This window comes from Oncorhynchus mykiss, chromosome 28 (genome assembly GCF_057628025.1).
Source record: "Oncorhynchus mykiss isolate SJ-2025 chromosome 28, ASM5762802v1, whole genome shotgun sequence".
Taxonomy (NCBI): domain Eukaryota; kingdom Metazoa; phylum Chordata; class Actinopteri; order Salmoniformes; family Salmonidae; genus Oncorhynchus; species Oncorhynchus mykiss.
The window spans coordinates 16,879,390-16,893,674 of record NC_143049.1 but is presented as its reverse complement, the minus strand read 5'-3'; the positions used below and the strand labels follow the sequence as shown (position 1 = coordinate 16,893,674).

The following is a 14,285-nucleotide window of genomic DNA, read 5'->3' as shown; positions in this document are numbered from 1 at the left end:
CATTTGCAAGGCAATTTCTTGGCTTGTGGATGAATCACAAGTAGTGTTTTGATTGCTCTATTTTGCTTGTTTCTGTTTTGTAAGGCGTTGTGTGTGGTGCTCCTCTCTTTTTATTGCATACACTGACGTCTCATCTCTATACAGCTCTTTAGCTTGTGCTCTGGTGGTTTCAGCTGCTCGACACATATTCACTGCTTTATCCAAAGTTAAATCTTGCTCACGCAGCAATCTCTCCTTGAGTCCATTATCAAGTATGCCACAGACTATCCTGTCTTTCACTAGTGAGTCTTTCAGATGTTCAAATTCACACGTTTTGCTCAGTGTGTTCAGCTCAGCCAAATGCTGGTCAAAACTGACTCCCTGTTTCTGATCATCAGAGAAAAACTTCCCTCTCAAACGTGACGTTCTGGCTTGGTACAAAGTACTCCTCAAATTTAGCCATTAGCACAGTCAATGTCAAGTTTGCCTCGTCTTGCTGAAAGCCATTGTAAAATGTCCAATGCATCCTCTCCAATAACATGCAGAAAAATGGAAGCTTTCAATTTGTCATCATCTCCCCCTGCTCCACTGGCTGCTAGGTAGATATTGAATCTCTGCTTGAAACATTTCCAATTGTCAGCTAAATTGGCTGTTAACTGCATAGGAGTAGGAGGACTAAGCCTATCCATGACGGAGAACAGGAACAGTGTCAATCTCTTACTTCAGTATGTTGCTCATCAACTTGCTCGTCAACAGATTCCAATGCAGCCTCGCTCTCGCTGCATTCACTCTCGCTGCTGCGGCTCGTTGTCCTTGCTCTCGCTGCTGTCACTCTCACTGCTGCGGCTTGTTGCCCTCACTCTTGCAAGCTAGCATCTTCGACTACTCACGTCACTTGACTTGTGGTAGAATGTTCAATTTTCATCGCAGAAATTTGCAGAGTAACTCCTTTCTTTTCTCTGTCTCGTCATAGGGACTACCAATATGACACCATGTTATGTTTGTTCCTTGTATAATGACAAACCGGGGCGTAGGTTTTAACTACTTTTAATGAACATAGACTTTAGCTACAAAACTCCTTGTTTAGCCACGCAAGGCATTCTTCAACCACCTGCTGGTTAATCAACCATAGCTGGTTAAGAAGGAGCCTTTCATCAAACTGCCTGATCAAGTGGACCAAGGTCTGCGTATTCAAACTGCGCAACACCACGAGATAGGAATAAGAAACATGGATATTCTTAAATGCTTATCGACCCCACTGCATTTTTGGCATGTAAGAATGGGCTTTTAGAGGACACGGCGAGCCGGAACTTTCCGCTAACAACGGCAACTACAAGGAGCTTGCAGCGGTAATTGCACTGTACAATGCTTTACTTGCTGAAAATATGGAACTTGACTGTCTTTTCTGGGATGTCGAAATCAATAAAGAATGACTTGATCGCTTCCATCGCATCATCCATTAAAAGTGAGATTAAAGAGAGAGGCTGAGGCAGCACATTTTTTTCCCCCGCACGTGCTTAAGTAGGCTTTCCACTTTCTTTCTGTGTTTATTTAGCATAGGTGAGAACACAATCGCTCCGGACAGACACGAGAAAAAGCAGCCTAGGCTACATAAAAAGAGATCTGACCTGCTGTATTTGATGAAAAAGAGACTATATTTCAGTCTGATCAACTGTAGGCTACAAATAATAGCAGCTGCATACAGACTATGTGTGCTGTCCATCTGGTCAGGGTAAACAAAATTGATAACGTTATGTATTTATAGTCCATTTGTGTGTCAGGAGAAAATGTGAATGGGAAGAAATTTGGTTTATATTCAAACCCGGGCTGGCTAGACTGGCTATATGTCCTATATGTCCAATCCAAAGTTAAATCTAGAATTGGCTTCCTATTTCACAACAAAGCATCCTTCACTCATGCTGCCAAACATACCCTTGTAAAACTGACCATCCTACCAATCCTCGACTTCGGCGATGTCATTTACAAAAATAGCCTCCAATACCCTACTCAACAAATTGGACGCAGTCTATCACAGTGCAATCCGTTTTGTCACCAAAGCCCCATATACTACCCACCATTGCGACTTGTACGCTCTCGTTGGCTGGCCCTCGCTTCATACTCGTCGCCAAACCCACTGGCTCCATGTCATCTACAAGACCCTGCAAGGTAAAGTCCCCCCTCATCTCAGCTCGCTGGTTATCATAGCATCTCCCACCTGTAGCACACGCTCCAGCGCATATATATATATATATATATATATCTCTCTCATCAATCACTGCCCTGGGGCATTGGGATATTTTTTTTAGACCAGAGGAAAGAGTTCCTCCTACTGGCCCTCCAACAACACTTCCAGCAGCATCTCGTCTCCCATCCAGGAACTGACTAGCTTCAGAAGCAAGCCAGCAGTGGTATGCAGGATGGTATGCTGCTATGTATTCACTTAAAAAATAAAGAAAACCTTGAATGGGTAGGTATGCCCAAACTTTTGACTATTAATGAGCGCACACAAACACACAAATCACCCAGAAAAACAGTTACATTCAAAGGGGCATCTATACCATTTCCTCTGTCAATACCATAGTTCTCTCTTGTCCACTGCAGGAACATGGCATTGCCTACAGTATGGCACTGCCTATGGTTGTATCTAGTCACTATCCAAAGTGATTGACCTGGCCCCATCTGTTGTCTGTGAGCAATGCCTCTCCACCCTCGAAAGGCCCTAATAAAGTTAATTAAGGGTCCGGAGGGTCCCATCCGGAAGGCCATGGTGTAGGTTTACTACCCTGCCAATTTCCCTCGGCCCCAGGAGAGAGGACTGTTACTATGGGAACCAGGCATAGAGGAAGGAAGGGGATTTCCCCAGTCAGATCCATTCAGACTGACCAAGCACTTCTGTCTCAGAGACGAGCCAGCGGATCTGGCTAGGGAAATAGTAGATGTAAAGTCCTTTCCCTTCAGAAGAAGACAAACTCATCCACTTTCAAATAACCAAAAGCACAGCAAATACACAGAGAAAGAAATTCAAGCCCGAAGACTGATGTCTTGAGCTGAGTAGTTACACAGCATTAATATCACCAGTTTTAAAACTGAGATGTGTACCTGTGACTAGAGCAGTTAAGAAAGGGATGACCTCTCCCGTGTACTATACCTGTGAGGATGTGATCCGTGTCCAGCTCGGTGTTAACCTGGTTCTTCTTGGCAATGTGTCCCATGATCCACTTGGAGCGGCCATACTGTTGAGTGGCCAGCAGCCACCGCAGAGACTCGGGGAAGATCCTACATGGAAACAAGAGAACAATCTGCTCAAGAAAATATGAACCGTTGAATCAATTAAATTAGTCCCATTTTTCCCCATTGGGATTTAATGAGAGGCTGAAAGGAACCTCAATATATTATCCCTCCTTCCTCAGGCTCTGTGGGAATCCCCGGGTACTGTGTGTGTGTGTGTGTGTGAGTGAGAGAGTGTGTGTGCATTCATGCTTTCTTTCTAGCTGATTGAAACGCATTAATAACTGCAATACTGTACTCTCGCTCGTAACCACTATGCTACCTGCCGCTCATCAGGTATATAGTGTGAATATGGTTAATGAATGAGTATTTATTGCCCAGGCCTTAGAGACACCAGCTGTAGTAACATGAACAGTAGAGGTCATTTGAATGGATGTTAAGCTATTAATTATCATACGCTATTATGACTGTTACTACAGTGGGGAAGCAACTGGAAAATTCCCTAGGGTCCAAGAAGCTTCCCTCTGATTCTACACAGATACAGTGCCTTGCGAAAGTATTCGGCCCCCTTGAACTTTGTGACCTTTTGCCACATTTCAGGCTTCAAACATAAAGATATAAAACTGTATTTTTTTGTGAAGAATCAACAACAAGTTGGACACAATCATGAAGTGGAACGACATTTATTGGATATTTCAAACTTTTTTAACAAATCAAAAACTGAAAAAATTGGGCGTGCAAAATTATTCAGCCCCTTTACTTTCAGTGCAGCAAACTCTCTCCAGAAGTTCAGTGAGGATCTCTGAATGATCCAATGTTGACCTAAATGACTAATGATGATAAATACAATCCACCTGTGTGTAATTAAGTCTCCGTATAAATGCACCTGCACTGTGATAGTCTCAGAGGTCCGTCAAAAGCGCAGAGAGCATCATGAAGAACAAGGAACACACCAGGCAGGTCCGAGATACTGTTGTGAAGAAGTTTAAAGCCGGATTTGGATACAAAAATATTTCCCAAGCTTTAAACATCCCAAGGAGCACTGTGCAAGCGATAATATTGAAATGGAAGGAGTATCAGACCACTGCAAATCTACCAAGACCTGGCCGTCCCTCTAAACTTTCAGCTCATACAAGGAGAAGACTGATCAGAGATGCAGCCAAGAGGCCCATGATCACTCTGGATGAACTGCAGAGATCTACAGCTGAGGTGGGAGACTCTGTCCATAGGACAACAATCAGTCGTATATTGCACAAATCTGGCCTTTATGGAAGAGTGGCAAGAAGAAAGCCATTTCTTAAAGATATCCATAAAAAAGTGTCGTTTAAAGTTTGCCACAAGCCACCTGGGAGACACACCAAACATGTGGAAGAAGGTGCTCTGGTCAGATGAAAACAAAATGGAACTTTTTGGCAACAATGCAAAACGTTATGTTTGGTGTAAAAGCAACACACCATCCCCACTGTCAAACATGGTGGTGGCAGCATCATGGTTTGGGCCTGCTTTTCTTCAGCAGGGACAGGGAAGATGGTTAAAATTGATGGGAAGATGGATGGAGCCAAATACAGGACCATTCTGGAAGAATGATGGAGTCTGCAAAAGACCTGAGACTGGGACGGAGATTTGTCTTCCAACAAGGCAATGATCCAAAACATAAAGCAAAATCTACAATGGAATGGTTCAAAAATAAACATATCCAGGTGTTAGAATGGCCAAGTCAAAGTCCAGACCTGAATCCAATCGAGAATCTGTGGAACTGAAAACTGCTGTTCACAAATGCTCTCCATCCAACCTCACTGAGCTCGAGCTGTTTTGCAAGGAGGAATGGGAAAAAATGTCAGTCTCTCGATGTGCAAAACTGATAGACATACCCCAAGCGACTTACAGCTGTAATCGCAGCAAAAGGTGGCGCTACAAAGTATTAACTTAAGGGGGCTGAATAATTTTGCACGCCCAATTTTTCAGTTTTTGATTTGTTAAAAAAAGTTTGAAATATCCAATAAATGTCGTTCCACTTCATGATTGTGTCCCACTTGTTGATTCTTCACAAAAAAATCAAGTTTTATATCTTTATGTTTGAAGCCTGAAATGTGGCAAAAGGTCGCAAAGTTCAAGGGGGACGAATACTTTCGCAAGGCACTGTAAGACAGAGTGTTCTCCCATGCCTCGCTATTCCCACTTCTATTTCATACATACACTACCGGTCAAACGTTTTAGAACACCTACTCATTCAAGGGTTTTTCTTTATTTTAACTATTTTCCACATTGTAAAACAAAATTATGAAACACATATGGAATCAATTAGTAACCAACAAAACCAACAAAAAGTGTTAAAGAAATCAAAATATATTTTTTATTTGAGATTCTTCAAATAGACACCCTTTGCCTTGATGACAGCTTTGCACACACTTGGCATTCTCTCAACCAGCTTAGTCACCTTCCAGGTAGTCACCTGGAATGCATTTCAATTAACAGGTGTACCTGGTTAAAAAGTTCATTGGTGGAATTTCCTTCCTTCTTAATGAGTTTGAGCCAACCAGTTGCGTAGTGACAAGGTAGGGGGGTATACAAGTCCATATTATGGAAAGAACAGCTCAAATACGCAAAGAGAAACGACAGTCCATTACTTTAAGACATGGTCAGTCAATACGGAGCATTGAGAACTTTGAAACGTTTCTTCAAGTGCAGTCGCAAAAACCATCAAGCACTATGATGAAACTGGCTCTCATGAGGACCGCCATAGGAAAGGAAGACAGAGTTACCTCCGCTATAAAGGATAAGTTCATTAGAGTTACCAGGCCAAATAAATGCTTTGCAGTGTTCAAGTAACAGACACATCAACATCAACTGTTCAGAGGAGTGTGTGTGAAATCAGGCCTTCATGGTCGAATTGCTGCAAAGAAACCACTACTAAAGGACACCAATAATAAGAAGAGACTTGCTTGGGCCAAGAAAATCGAGAAATGGACAGACCGGTGGAAATTTCTAATTCAAGGCACACTTAACCAGCATGGCTACCACAGCATTCTGCAGCGATACACCATCCCATCTGGTTTGGGCTTAGTGGGATTATCATTTATTTTTCAAGAGGACAATGACTAAACACACCTCCAGGCTGTATAAGGGCTATTTGACCAAGAAGGAGAGTGATGAGTGCTGAATCACATGACCTGGCCTCCACAATCCCCCAAACCTCAACCCAATTGAGATGGTTTGGGATGAGTTGGACTGCAGAGTGAAAAGCATTCCAGGTGAAGCTGGTTGAGAGAATGCCAAGAGTGAGCAAAGCTGGCTAAGGGTGGCTATTTTAAAAATCTCTGTTTAACACTTTTTTGGGTACTACATGATTTCATATGTGTTACTTAATAGTTATTTCATAGTTCTACAATGTAGAAAATAGTAAAAATAAAGAAAAACCCTTGAATGAGTAGGTGTCCTAAAATTTTTGACCGGCAGTGTACATAATATAAGCATTGGATAAACAGAACCCACATTAGCCTACAATATAACCCAATCATGAACAGTAGTGTATGATTATTGGGAGTGGTAGGCTATAGCAAGTAACCAAGTAAATTAAATCAGTATCAATCTCAATGGGATCACCCGTATAATAAACAGCTAAATATATCAATACAAAGATGCTAAATTAAAGCAGGTGGTGGGGGTATAGCCTGTCCCAAAACTGTTTTGTGCTTTGCCTGAGATGGGGAGTAAAGTAGGTGTTGTCCTCACCAGATATAAGAGACCATGAGGATCAGCGGGCAGATGATGACGGCCTGCAGGACCTGCCAGTCTCGACAGAGGTATGCCATCCCTGGCATAAGGAGCTGCCCGCCCAGCACCACGAAGCTGGCCACCATGGTCATGGAGAAACGCCAGGCTGGTAGGCACAGCTCAATCCCTGGAAAAGAGAAAGAGAAGACTTGAGTAATATTACAATACAGACATAGGCACAGTCACAGTTCCAGACAGAGCTCGACCGCAGGGGGGGGGGGGGGGGGGGGCGGACGGACGGACGGACGAAGAGAGAAAGAGGAGAGAGGTTAGCCTACAAGTCAAACCAAAGGTCAACAATGTCACCCCCACATTTTCTCAACTTGACAGAGAGTGGACAGAGGGGAGAGTGGCACTAGTTCCACCACACAGCTCCATCCCTGGGAAGGAGAGGAGGTATCCTGATACCGATGCCACTATTGTGAACATTGTCTAATTACCTTGTCTGGAACTGATGCAATACAGAGGTAAGATCAGGGACATTGTATGACTGACGCCACGGCATAAATTGGCAATTATCATGCAGAGAATATGACGTCAAATATTTGCTTATTTTGTCTTAAGAGCACTGAAGAGTCACTGCCCTGAACCGAGCCCATTGCGGTGAACTAACGATGGCCAACTTGTACTTACTTCTCCCCAGCTACGATAAGAAAGATCCTGGTTCATTCATACAGTCATTAGCATGCATGCCACCACCTCGCTAGCCGCTAGCCGGCAGAAACACACAACTCAGCCCCTTAGCTGGCTAGCTAGACGCTGCAGCAGCACACATTATAAAATATATTAAAAGCAGGCAAGGTGTCTGGTATTGTAACAGTTGCTTTGCCTCTTTCTTCCCCTTTCTCTCCCTCAGCCTTTTGTCCTCCATTAATTTCTTCCTTTACATCTCCTCCTGTCTTTTTTGACTTGTTTTATTTTCTGGCGGCCGCATTCTGCACCCGGAGCACGCGGCCCAGCTCCAGATGGGTCTTTCAAGGTGACAGGCCGGGGATAATACAGAGACTGCAGGCTGTAGCTTCGCTCCACTACCAAAGAAAAGCCTGGAATTTCAATTAGGATCTGCCCCCCTCCTAGCTCGTATGAATAATGCTCTGTGTTCGTGGAACAGTAACACAGCTGGAACCACCAAGCTAAGAGGGGGAAGAGGGGAGAGAGGAGGGGGGTTGCGTTTGGTGTAACTTCAACCTGACACTAACAGTAACACAGCTGGAACGACCAAGCTATGACTGAAGGAGTGAAGAGAGGGGGGAGAGGGAATGTTGGGTTTTTGAATAACCTCATCCTGTAGCTCAGTGGGAGTTTTGTGAGTAAAGTCATGGTCAATGGGAATAGCATTGGTTTGGTGTTGTGGTTGTGAGGATCACACATACGGACGCACTAACAGAACATTCTGTACAGAATGACTACGTATGAAAACATGTAAGACACTCATGCAGACACACACACAAACAAACTCCTGAAGGGGCAGAATGGGGGTTGAGGGGTGAAGGTGGGGGCCACCTAAGCACCTTCCTCCAGCTGACCCTAATCTTCCCCACCCCTCCTAAATCAGCAGTCCCACAATTCCCTGCTCCAGATCCGAACCGCCAACCATCAGTGCTCAGCTGATGTCAAGCAAAACACTCACAGAAAGCCAGGGTGACAGGAGTGACCAAATGCACTAATAAAGGGCTTTGGTGACAACAAGGTGGTCATTGAACATCAGGGTGATATCATCGAAGGTTGACTAGGGGTAGCCTTACCAACAAAAGTGATAATCTTCTTATTTTTGCTGCATTTACCAATACAAGCAGTTGAGTAACACAAACACAGTGTGGGATCCTAATAGAGCATGCAACTTCAAGAACTGAACGTCCAGTGAGCCAAAGAAGGCCCATTGTTCTGAGAACACTACAATATCTGACCACTGTCTTTTCCCCAGCAATCACATGATCTCCTCATGCCCTCCCCCTTGCCTCACTGACCCCGGCTACTGGGTTTGTGTCTGTAACACATTTGTGTTCCCAGGGCCCGCTCCTTCTAAATACAGTACACACGGACATTCAGTTGAAGTCGGAAGTTCACTTTCACCTTAGCCAAATACATTTACTCAGTTTCACAATTCCTGACATTTAATCCTAGTAAAAAAATCCCTGTCTTAGGTCAGTTAGGATCACCACTTTATTTAAGAATGTGAAATGTCAGAATAATAGTATAGAGAATTATTTATTTCAGCTTTTATCACATTCCCAGTGGGTCAGAAGTTTACATACAGTCAATTAGTATTTGGTAGCATTGTCTTTAAATTGTTTAATTTGGGTCAAAAAAATGTTGGTAGCCTTCCACAAGCTTCCCACAATAAGTTGGGTGAATTTTGGCCCATTCCTCCTGACAGAGCTGGTGTAACTGAGTCAGGTTTGTAGGCCTCCTTGCTCGCGCATGTTTTGTCAGTTCTGCCCACATATTTTCTACAGGATGGGGTCAGGGCTTTGTGATGGCCACTCCAATACCTTGACTTTGTTGTCCTTAAGCCATTTTGCCACAACTTTGGAAGTATGCCTGGGGTCATTGTCCATTTGGAAGACCCATTTGCGACCAAGCTTTAACTTCCTGACTGATGTCTTTAGATGTTGCTTCAATATATCCACATATTTTCTCTGCCTCATGATGCCATCTATTTTGTGAAGTGCACCAGTCCCTCCTGCAGCAAAGTACCCCCACAACGATGCGGCCACCCCCGTGCTTCACGGTTGGGATGGTGTTCTTCGGCTTGCAAGCCTCCCCCTTTTTCCTCCAAACATAACGATGGTCATTATGGCCAAACAGTTCTATTTTGGTTTTCATCAGACTAGAGGACATTTCTCCAAACAGTACAATCTTTGTCCCCATGTGCAGTTGCAAACCATAGTCTGGCTTTTTTAATGGCGGTATTGGAGCAGTGAGCACTTATTGGAACACTTCCTTGCTGAGCGGCCTTTCAGGTTGAGTCATTATAGGACTCGTTTTACTCTGGATATAGATACGTTTGTACCCGTTTCCTCCAGCATCTTCACAAGGTCCTTTGCTGCTGTTCTCGGATTGATTTGCACTTTTCGCAACAAAGTACGTTCATCTCTAGGAGACAGAATACGTCTCCTTCTTGAGCAGTATGATGGCCGCGTGGTCCCATGGTGTTTATACTTGCGTACTATTGTTTGTACAGATGAACGTGGTACCTTCAGGCATTTGGAAATTGCTCCCAAGGATGTGGAGGTCTACAATGTTTTTTTCTAAGGTGATTGGCTGACTTTTGATTTTCCCATGATGTCAAGCAAAGAGCAACTGAATTTGAAGGTATGCCTTGGAATCCATCTGCAGATACACCTCCAATTGACTCAAATGATGTCAATTAGCCTAATCAGAAGCTTTTAAAGCCATGACATAATTTTCTGGAATTTTCCAAGCTGTTTAAAACTTCTTACGGCTAGGGGTTCCGCCTCGACAACATTCTTCTGAAAAGGCAGAGAGCGAAATTCAAAAATATTTTTTTGAAATATGTAACTTTCATATGCAATACACCAAATTAAAAGCTTAACTTCTTGTTAATCTACCCATCGTGTCCGATTTTAAAAAGGCTTTACAGGGAAAGCACACCATATGATTATGTTAGGTCAGAGCCTAATCACAAACACACAGCCATTTTCCAGCCAAAGTCACAAAAAGCAGAAAGAGATAAAATGAATCACTAACCTTTTATGTCCTTTGAGTGCCATCTGATGTTCATCATGTTATACAATACATGTACGTTTTGTTCAATAAAGTTAATATTTATATCCAACAATCTCAGTTTACATTGGCGCTTTATGGTCAGTAATGTTGTGCCTCAAACATCCGGCGAATTTTCAGAGAGCCACATCAATTTACAGAAATACTCATAATAAACTTTGATAAAAAAAATACAAGTATTAAGCACAGAATTATAGATATATACACGTCTCCTTAATGCAACCGCTGTGTCAGATTTCAAAAAAGCTTTTAGGAAAAAGCAAACCATGCAATAATCACACAAAAACAAGCCATGCAGATACCCGCCATGTTGTGGAGTCAGTAAAAGTCAGAAACAGCGTTAGAAATATTCACTTACCTTTGATGATCTTCATCAGAATGCACTCCCAGGAATCCCAGTTCCACAATAAATGCTTGTTTTGTTTGCTATGTCAAAATAACTCATTTTGTTAGCGCGTTTGGTAAACAAATCCAAACTCACAAGGCGTGGGCAAGTCCAGGCAAAACTTCAGACGAAAAGTTCGAAAAGTTATATTACAGTCCGTAGAAACATGTCAAACCAGAATCAATCTTTAGGATGTTTTTATCATAAATCTTCAATAATGTTCCAACCGGAGAATTCCTGTGTCTTTAGAATTGCAATGGAACGCAGCTACCTCTCGTGTGCGCGCATGATCAGCACATGGCACTGCCAGACACCTGGTTGAATCAACTCTCATTCTCCCCCACTTCACAGTAGAAGCCTCAAACAAGGTTCTACAGACTGTTGACATTTAGTGGAAGCTTTAGGAAGTGCAATATGACCCCATAGACACTGTATATTCAATAGGCAAGGAGTTGAAAAACTACAAACCTCAGATTTCCCACTTCCTGGTTAGATTTGTCTCAGGTTTTTGCCTGCCATATGAGTTCTGTTATACTCACAGACATCATTCAAACAGTTGTAGAAACTTCAGAGTGTTTTCTACCCAATACTACTAATATGCATATATTAGCTTCTGGGCCTGAGTAGCAGGAAGTTTACTCTGGGCATGCTTTTCATCCGAACGTGAAAATGCTGCCCCCTATCCCAAGCAGGTTAAAGGCACAGTCAACTTAGTGTATGCAAACTTCTGACTCTGAATTGTGATAGTGAATTAAGTTAAATCTGTCTGTAAACAACTGGAAAAATGAATTGTGTCATGCATAAAGTAACTGATCTCCTTTGCATAGAGTTGATCAGGCTGTTGATTGTGGCCTGTGGAATATTGTCCCAATCCTGTTTTTTACATTTATTTTACAAGTCAGTTAAGAACAAACTCTTATTTTCAATGACGACCTCGGAAGAGTGGGTTAACTGCCTTGTTCAGGGGCAGAACGACAGATTTGTCGGCTCGGCTACTAGTCCAACGCTCTAACCACTAGGCTACGCTGCCCACTCTTCAATGGCTGTGCGAAGTTGCTGAATATTGGTGGGAACTGGAACACGCCGTCATACACGTCGATCCAGAGCATCACAAACACGCTCATTGGGTGACATGTTTGGTGAGAATGCAGGCCATGGGAGAACTGGAATATTTTCAGCTTCCAGAAATTGTGTAAATATTCATGCGACATGGGGCTGTGCATTATCACTCTGTTCACATCAGCAAACCGCTCGCCCACACAATGCCATACATGTGGTTTATGGTTGTGAGACCGGTTGGACGAACAGCCAAATTCTATAAAACAACGTTGGAGAAGGCTTAAGCTAGAGAATTGAAAATGTAATTCTCTGGCAACAGCTCTGGTGGACATTCCTGCAGTCAGCATGCCAATTGCACTCTCCCTCCAGACATCTGTGGCATTGTGTTGTGTGACAAAACTGCACATTTTAGAGTGGCCTTTTATTGTCCACAGCACAAGGTGCACCTGAGTAAATGACTGTGCCGCTTAATCAGCTGCTTGATATACCACACCTGTCAGGTGGATGGCTTAACTTAGCAAAGGAGAAATGCTCAGTAACAGGGAACAACTGTGCACAACATTTGAGAGAAATAAGCTTTTTGTGCATATTGAACATTGGACGGTACTGGGCAAATGTTACGTATCCAAAGGGTGACTACATCCTTTGGATACATCATGAAAGTTTGAGTCATGTCTCTGTACATTGAATAAAACTGAGTCAGCAATATGGGCCTACTACAGTATCAAGCTATGGGATAGAAAGTCCCCATCCATCCATGACTCTGGGACTTCTGATAGGGAGGGATATAGCCCCAGGGGAGAGGAAGGGGTCTAGGGGTGAGAGATAAGAATAAAGGGACGAAAGTTTGCAGAGCAGCCAGTGGGAATGTACACCCAGCACAAAAGTGAACTTTACCCTGCTCAGAGGAAGCACAGAGTCTCCACCATAACTCATCTAGAGCAGAGAGAGGGGAGGAAGGGAGGGGGGGGGGGGGGGGGGGGAGAGACGTGAAGAGAAGGACGGAGGGGGTTCCGTGGTAGCCCTCCCAGTGAATCTCTCAGCCAGTCACAGATTTCCTCCTCTCTTCTGGCTGAGAAAAAAACACCATTTATCCTGCCTAGACATCCTTATCCGTCTCTCTGAGAAATAGGGCTGATCTCAGCGCTCATTAATGTCTAGTGGGCCAGGGCTATACATCACTAACTGGTCCATGTTCCGTTAAGCCTTTATAAAGCCTTTATTCAGCCTTTATTCCTTTGTGCCTCCATCATTCAGCACAAACAGATCCTAGTTTGGTCAGCTGGTTAAACCGGTGTCCTCCGTGGCCCCTTCATTCTGCTTCAACTGATCCTAGTGCAACCATAACTCATCCTAGTATAGTCAACTAGCTAAGTCGGGGTCCTCCATCCTTGCCTCCATCGTTCAGCTTTAACTCATCCGGTTACATTGTTGGGGGATGGGGATAGTCTGGATAATCCGTCTGTAAATGCTCTACAGAGAAACACCATCAACATACTATCTGTTGATAAGCAACTGCTTGCTAAGACCCATAGACAATCAATTAATGAAAAATATAAAATGACATGGAAGCTACAGTATAAGGATCCCAGACTCGTACATTCTGCACCATGGGAGCGTCCTACATTCACATATGGTCACCGACATGAACTCAGTCTCAGCATGACCACAGACACGTTCACTCACTCAAACCCCTCCATGTCTGTCTGCACATCAGTCTCTTCTCTCCCTCTGTACTGGCAGATTAAAGCTTCTGGATACAGACGGACACACATGCACACACACACTAATTACCGACAGTCAATCTGTCTGAGCAGCAGAACCCAGCCATACATACTGCAGCAGGAAGGGGAACAGAGCCCAAATCCTGCCTGAATAAACCAGCTTTACTATCCCATCACCAGAGGGGAAACAGACCAGGATAGAGCATGGCAAACAGGGGATACACTGTCATCCATCTACTTTTTAAGAGTAGATAAGTGTTTTCCTGTGCATCTTCTCAGTTTCTCTGTGCAATGCTAAATGTACAGCAATGTGGATGTACAGCCGATTCTTAACTGTACATTAGAGCTAGGAGTAGGACTGTGTATGTAATTAAGTTGAAGTGAGTGCA

General features: G+C 43.5%; 1 protein-coding gene across 4 annotated transcripts in view; it reads right to left on the bottom strand.

Annotated features, from left to right (window-relative positions):
* The window catches only part of LOC110508635 (solute carrier family 22 member 23), a 55,777-nt gene that overhangs the window by 14,505 nt on the left and 26,987 nt on the right, over positions 1-14,285 (bottom strand). For all 4 annotated transcript variants that reach the window (XR_016492852.1, XM_036966130.2, XM_090225517.1 and 1 more), the window contains exons 4-5: positions 6,940-7,108; positions 3,128-3,255 (exon numbers count right to left, since the gene is read on the bottom strand). Coding sequence is in view for 3 of the 4 variants with exons in the window: in XM_036966130.2 (XP_036822025.2) it covers positions 3,128-3,255; positions 6,940-7,108 (297 nt within the window). In the remaining variant the exon portion in view is untranslated. The remainder of the gene's footprint in view (positions 1-3,127; positions 3,256-6,939; positions 7,109-14,285) is intronic.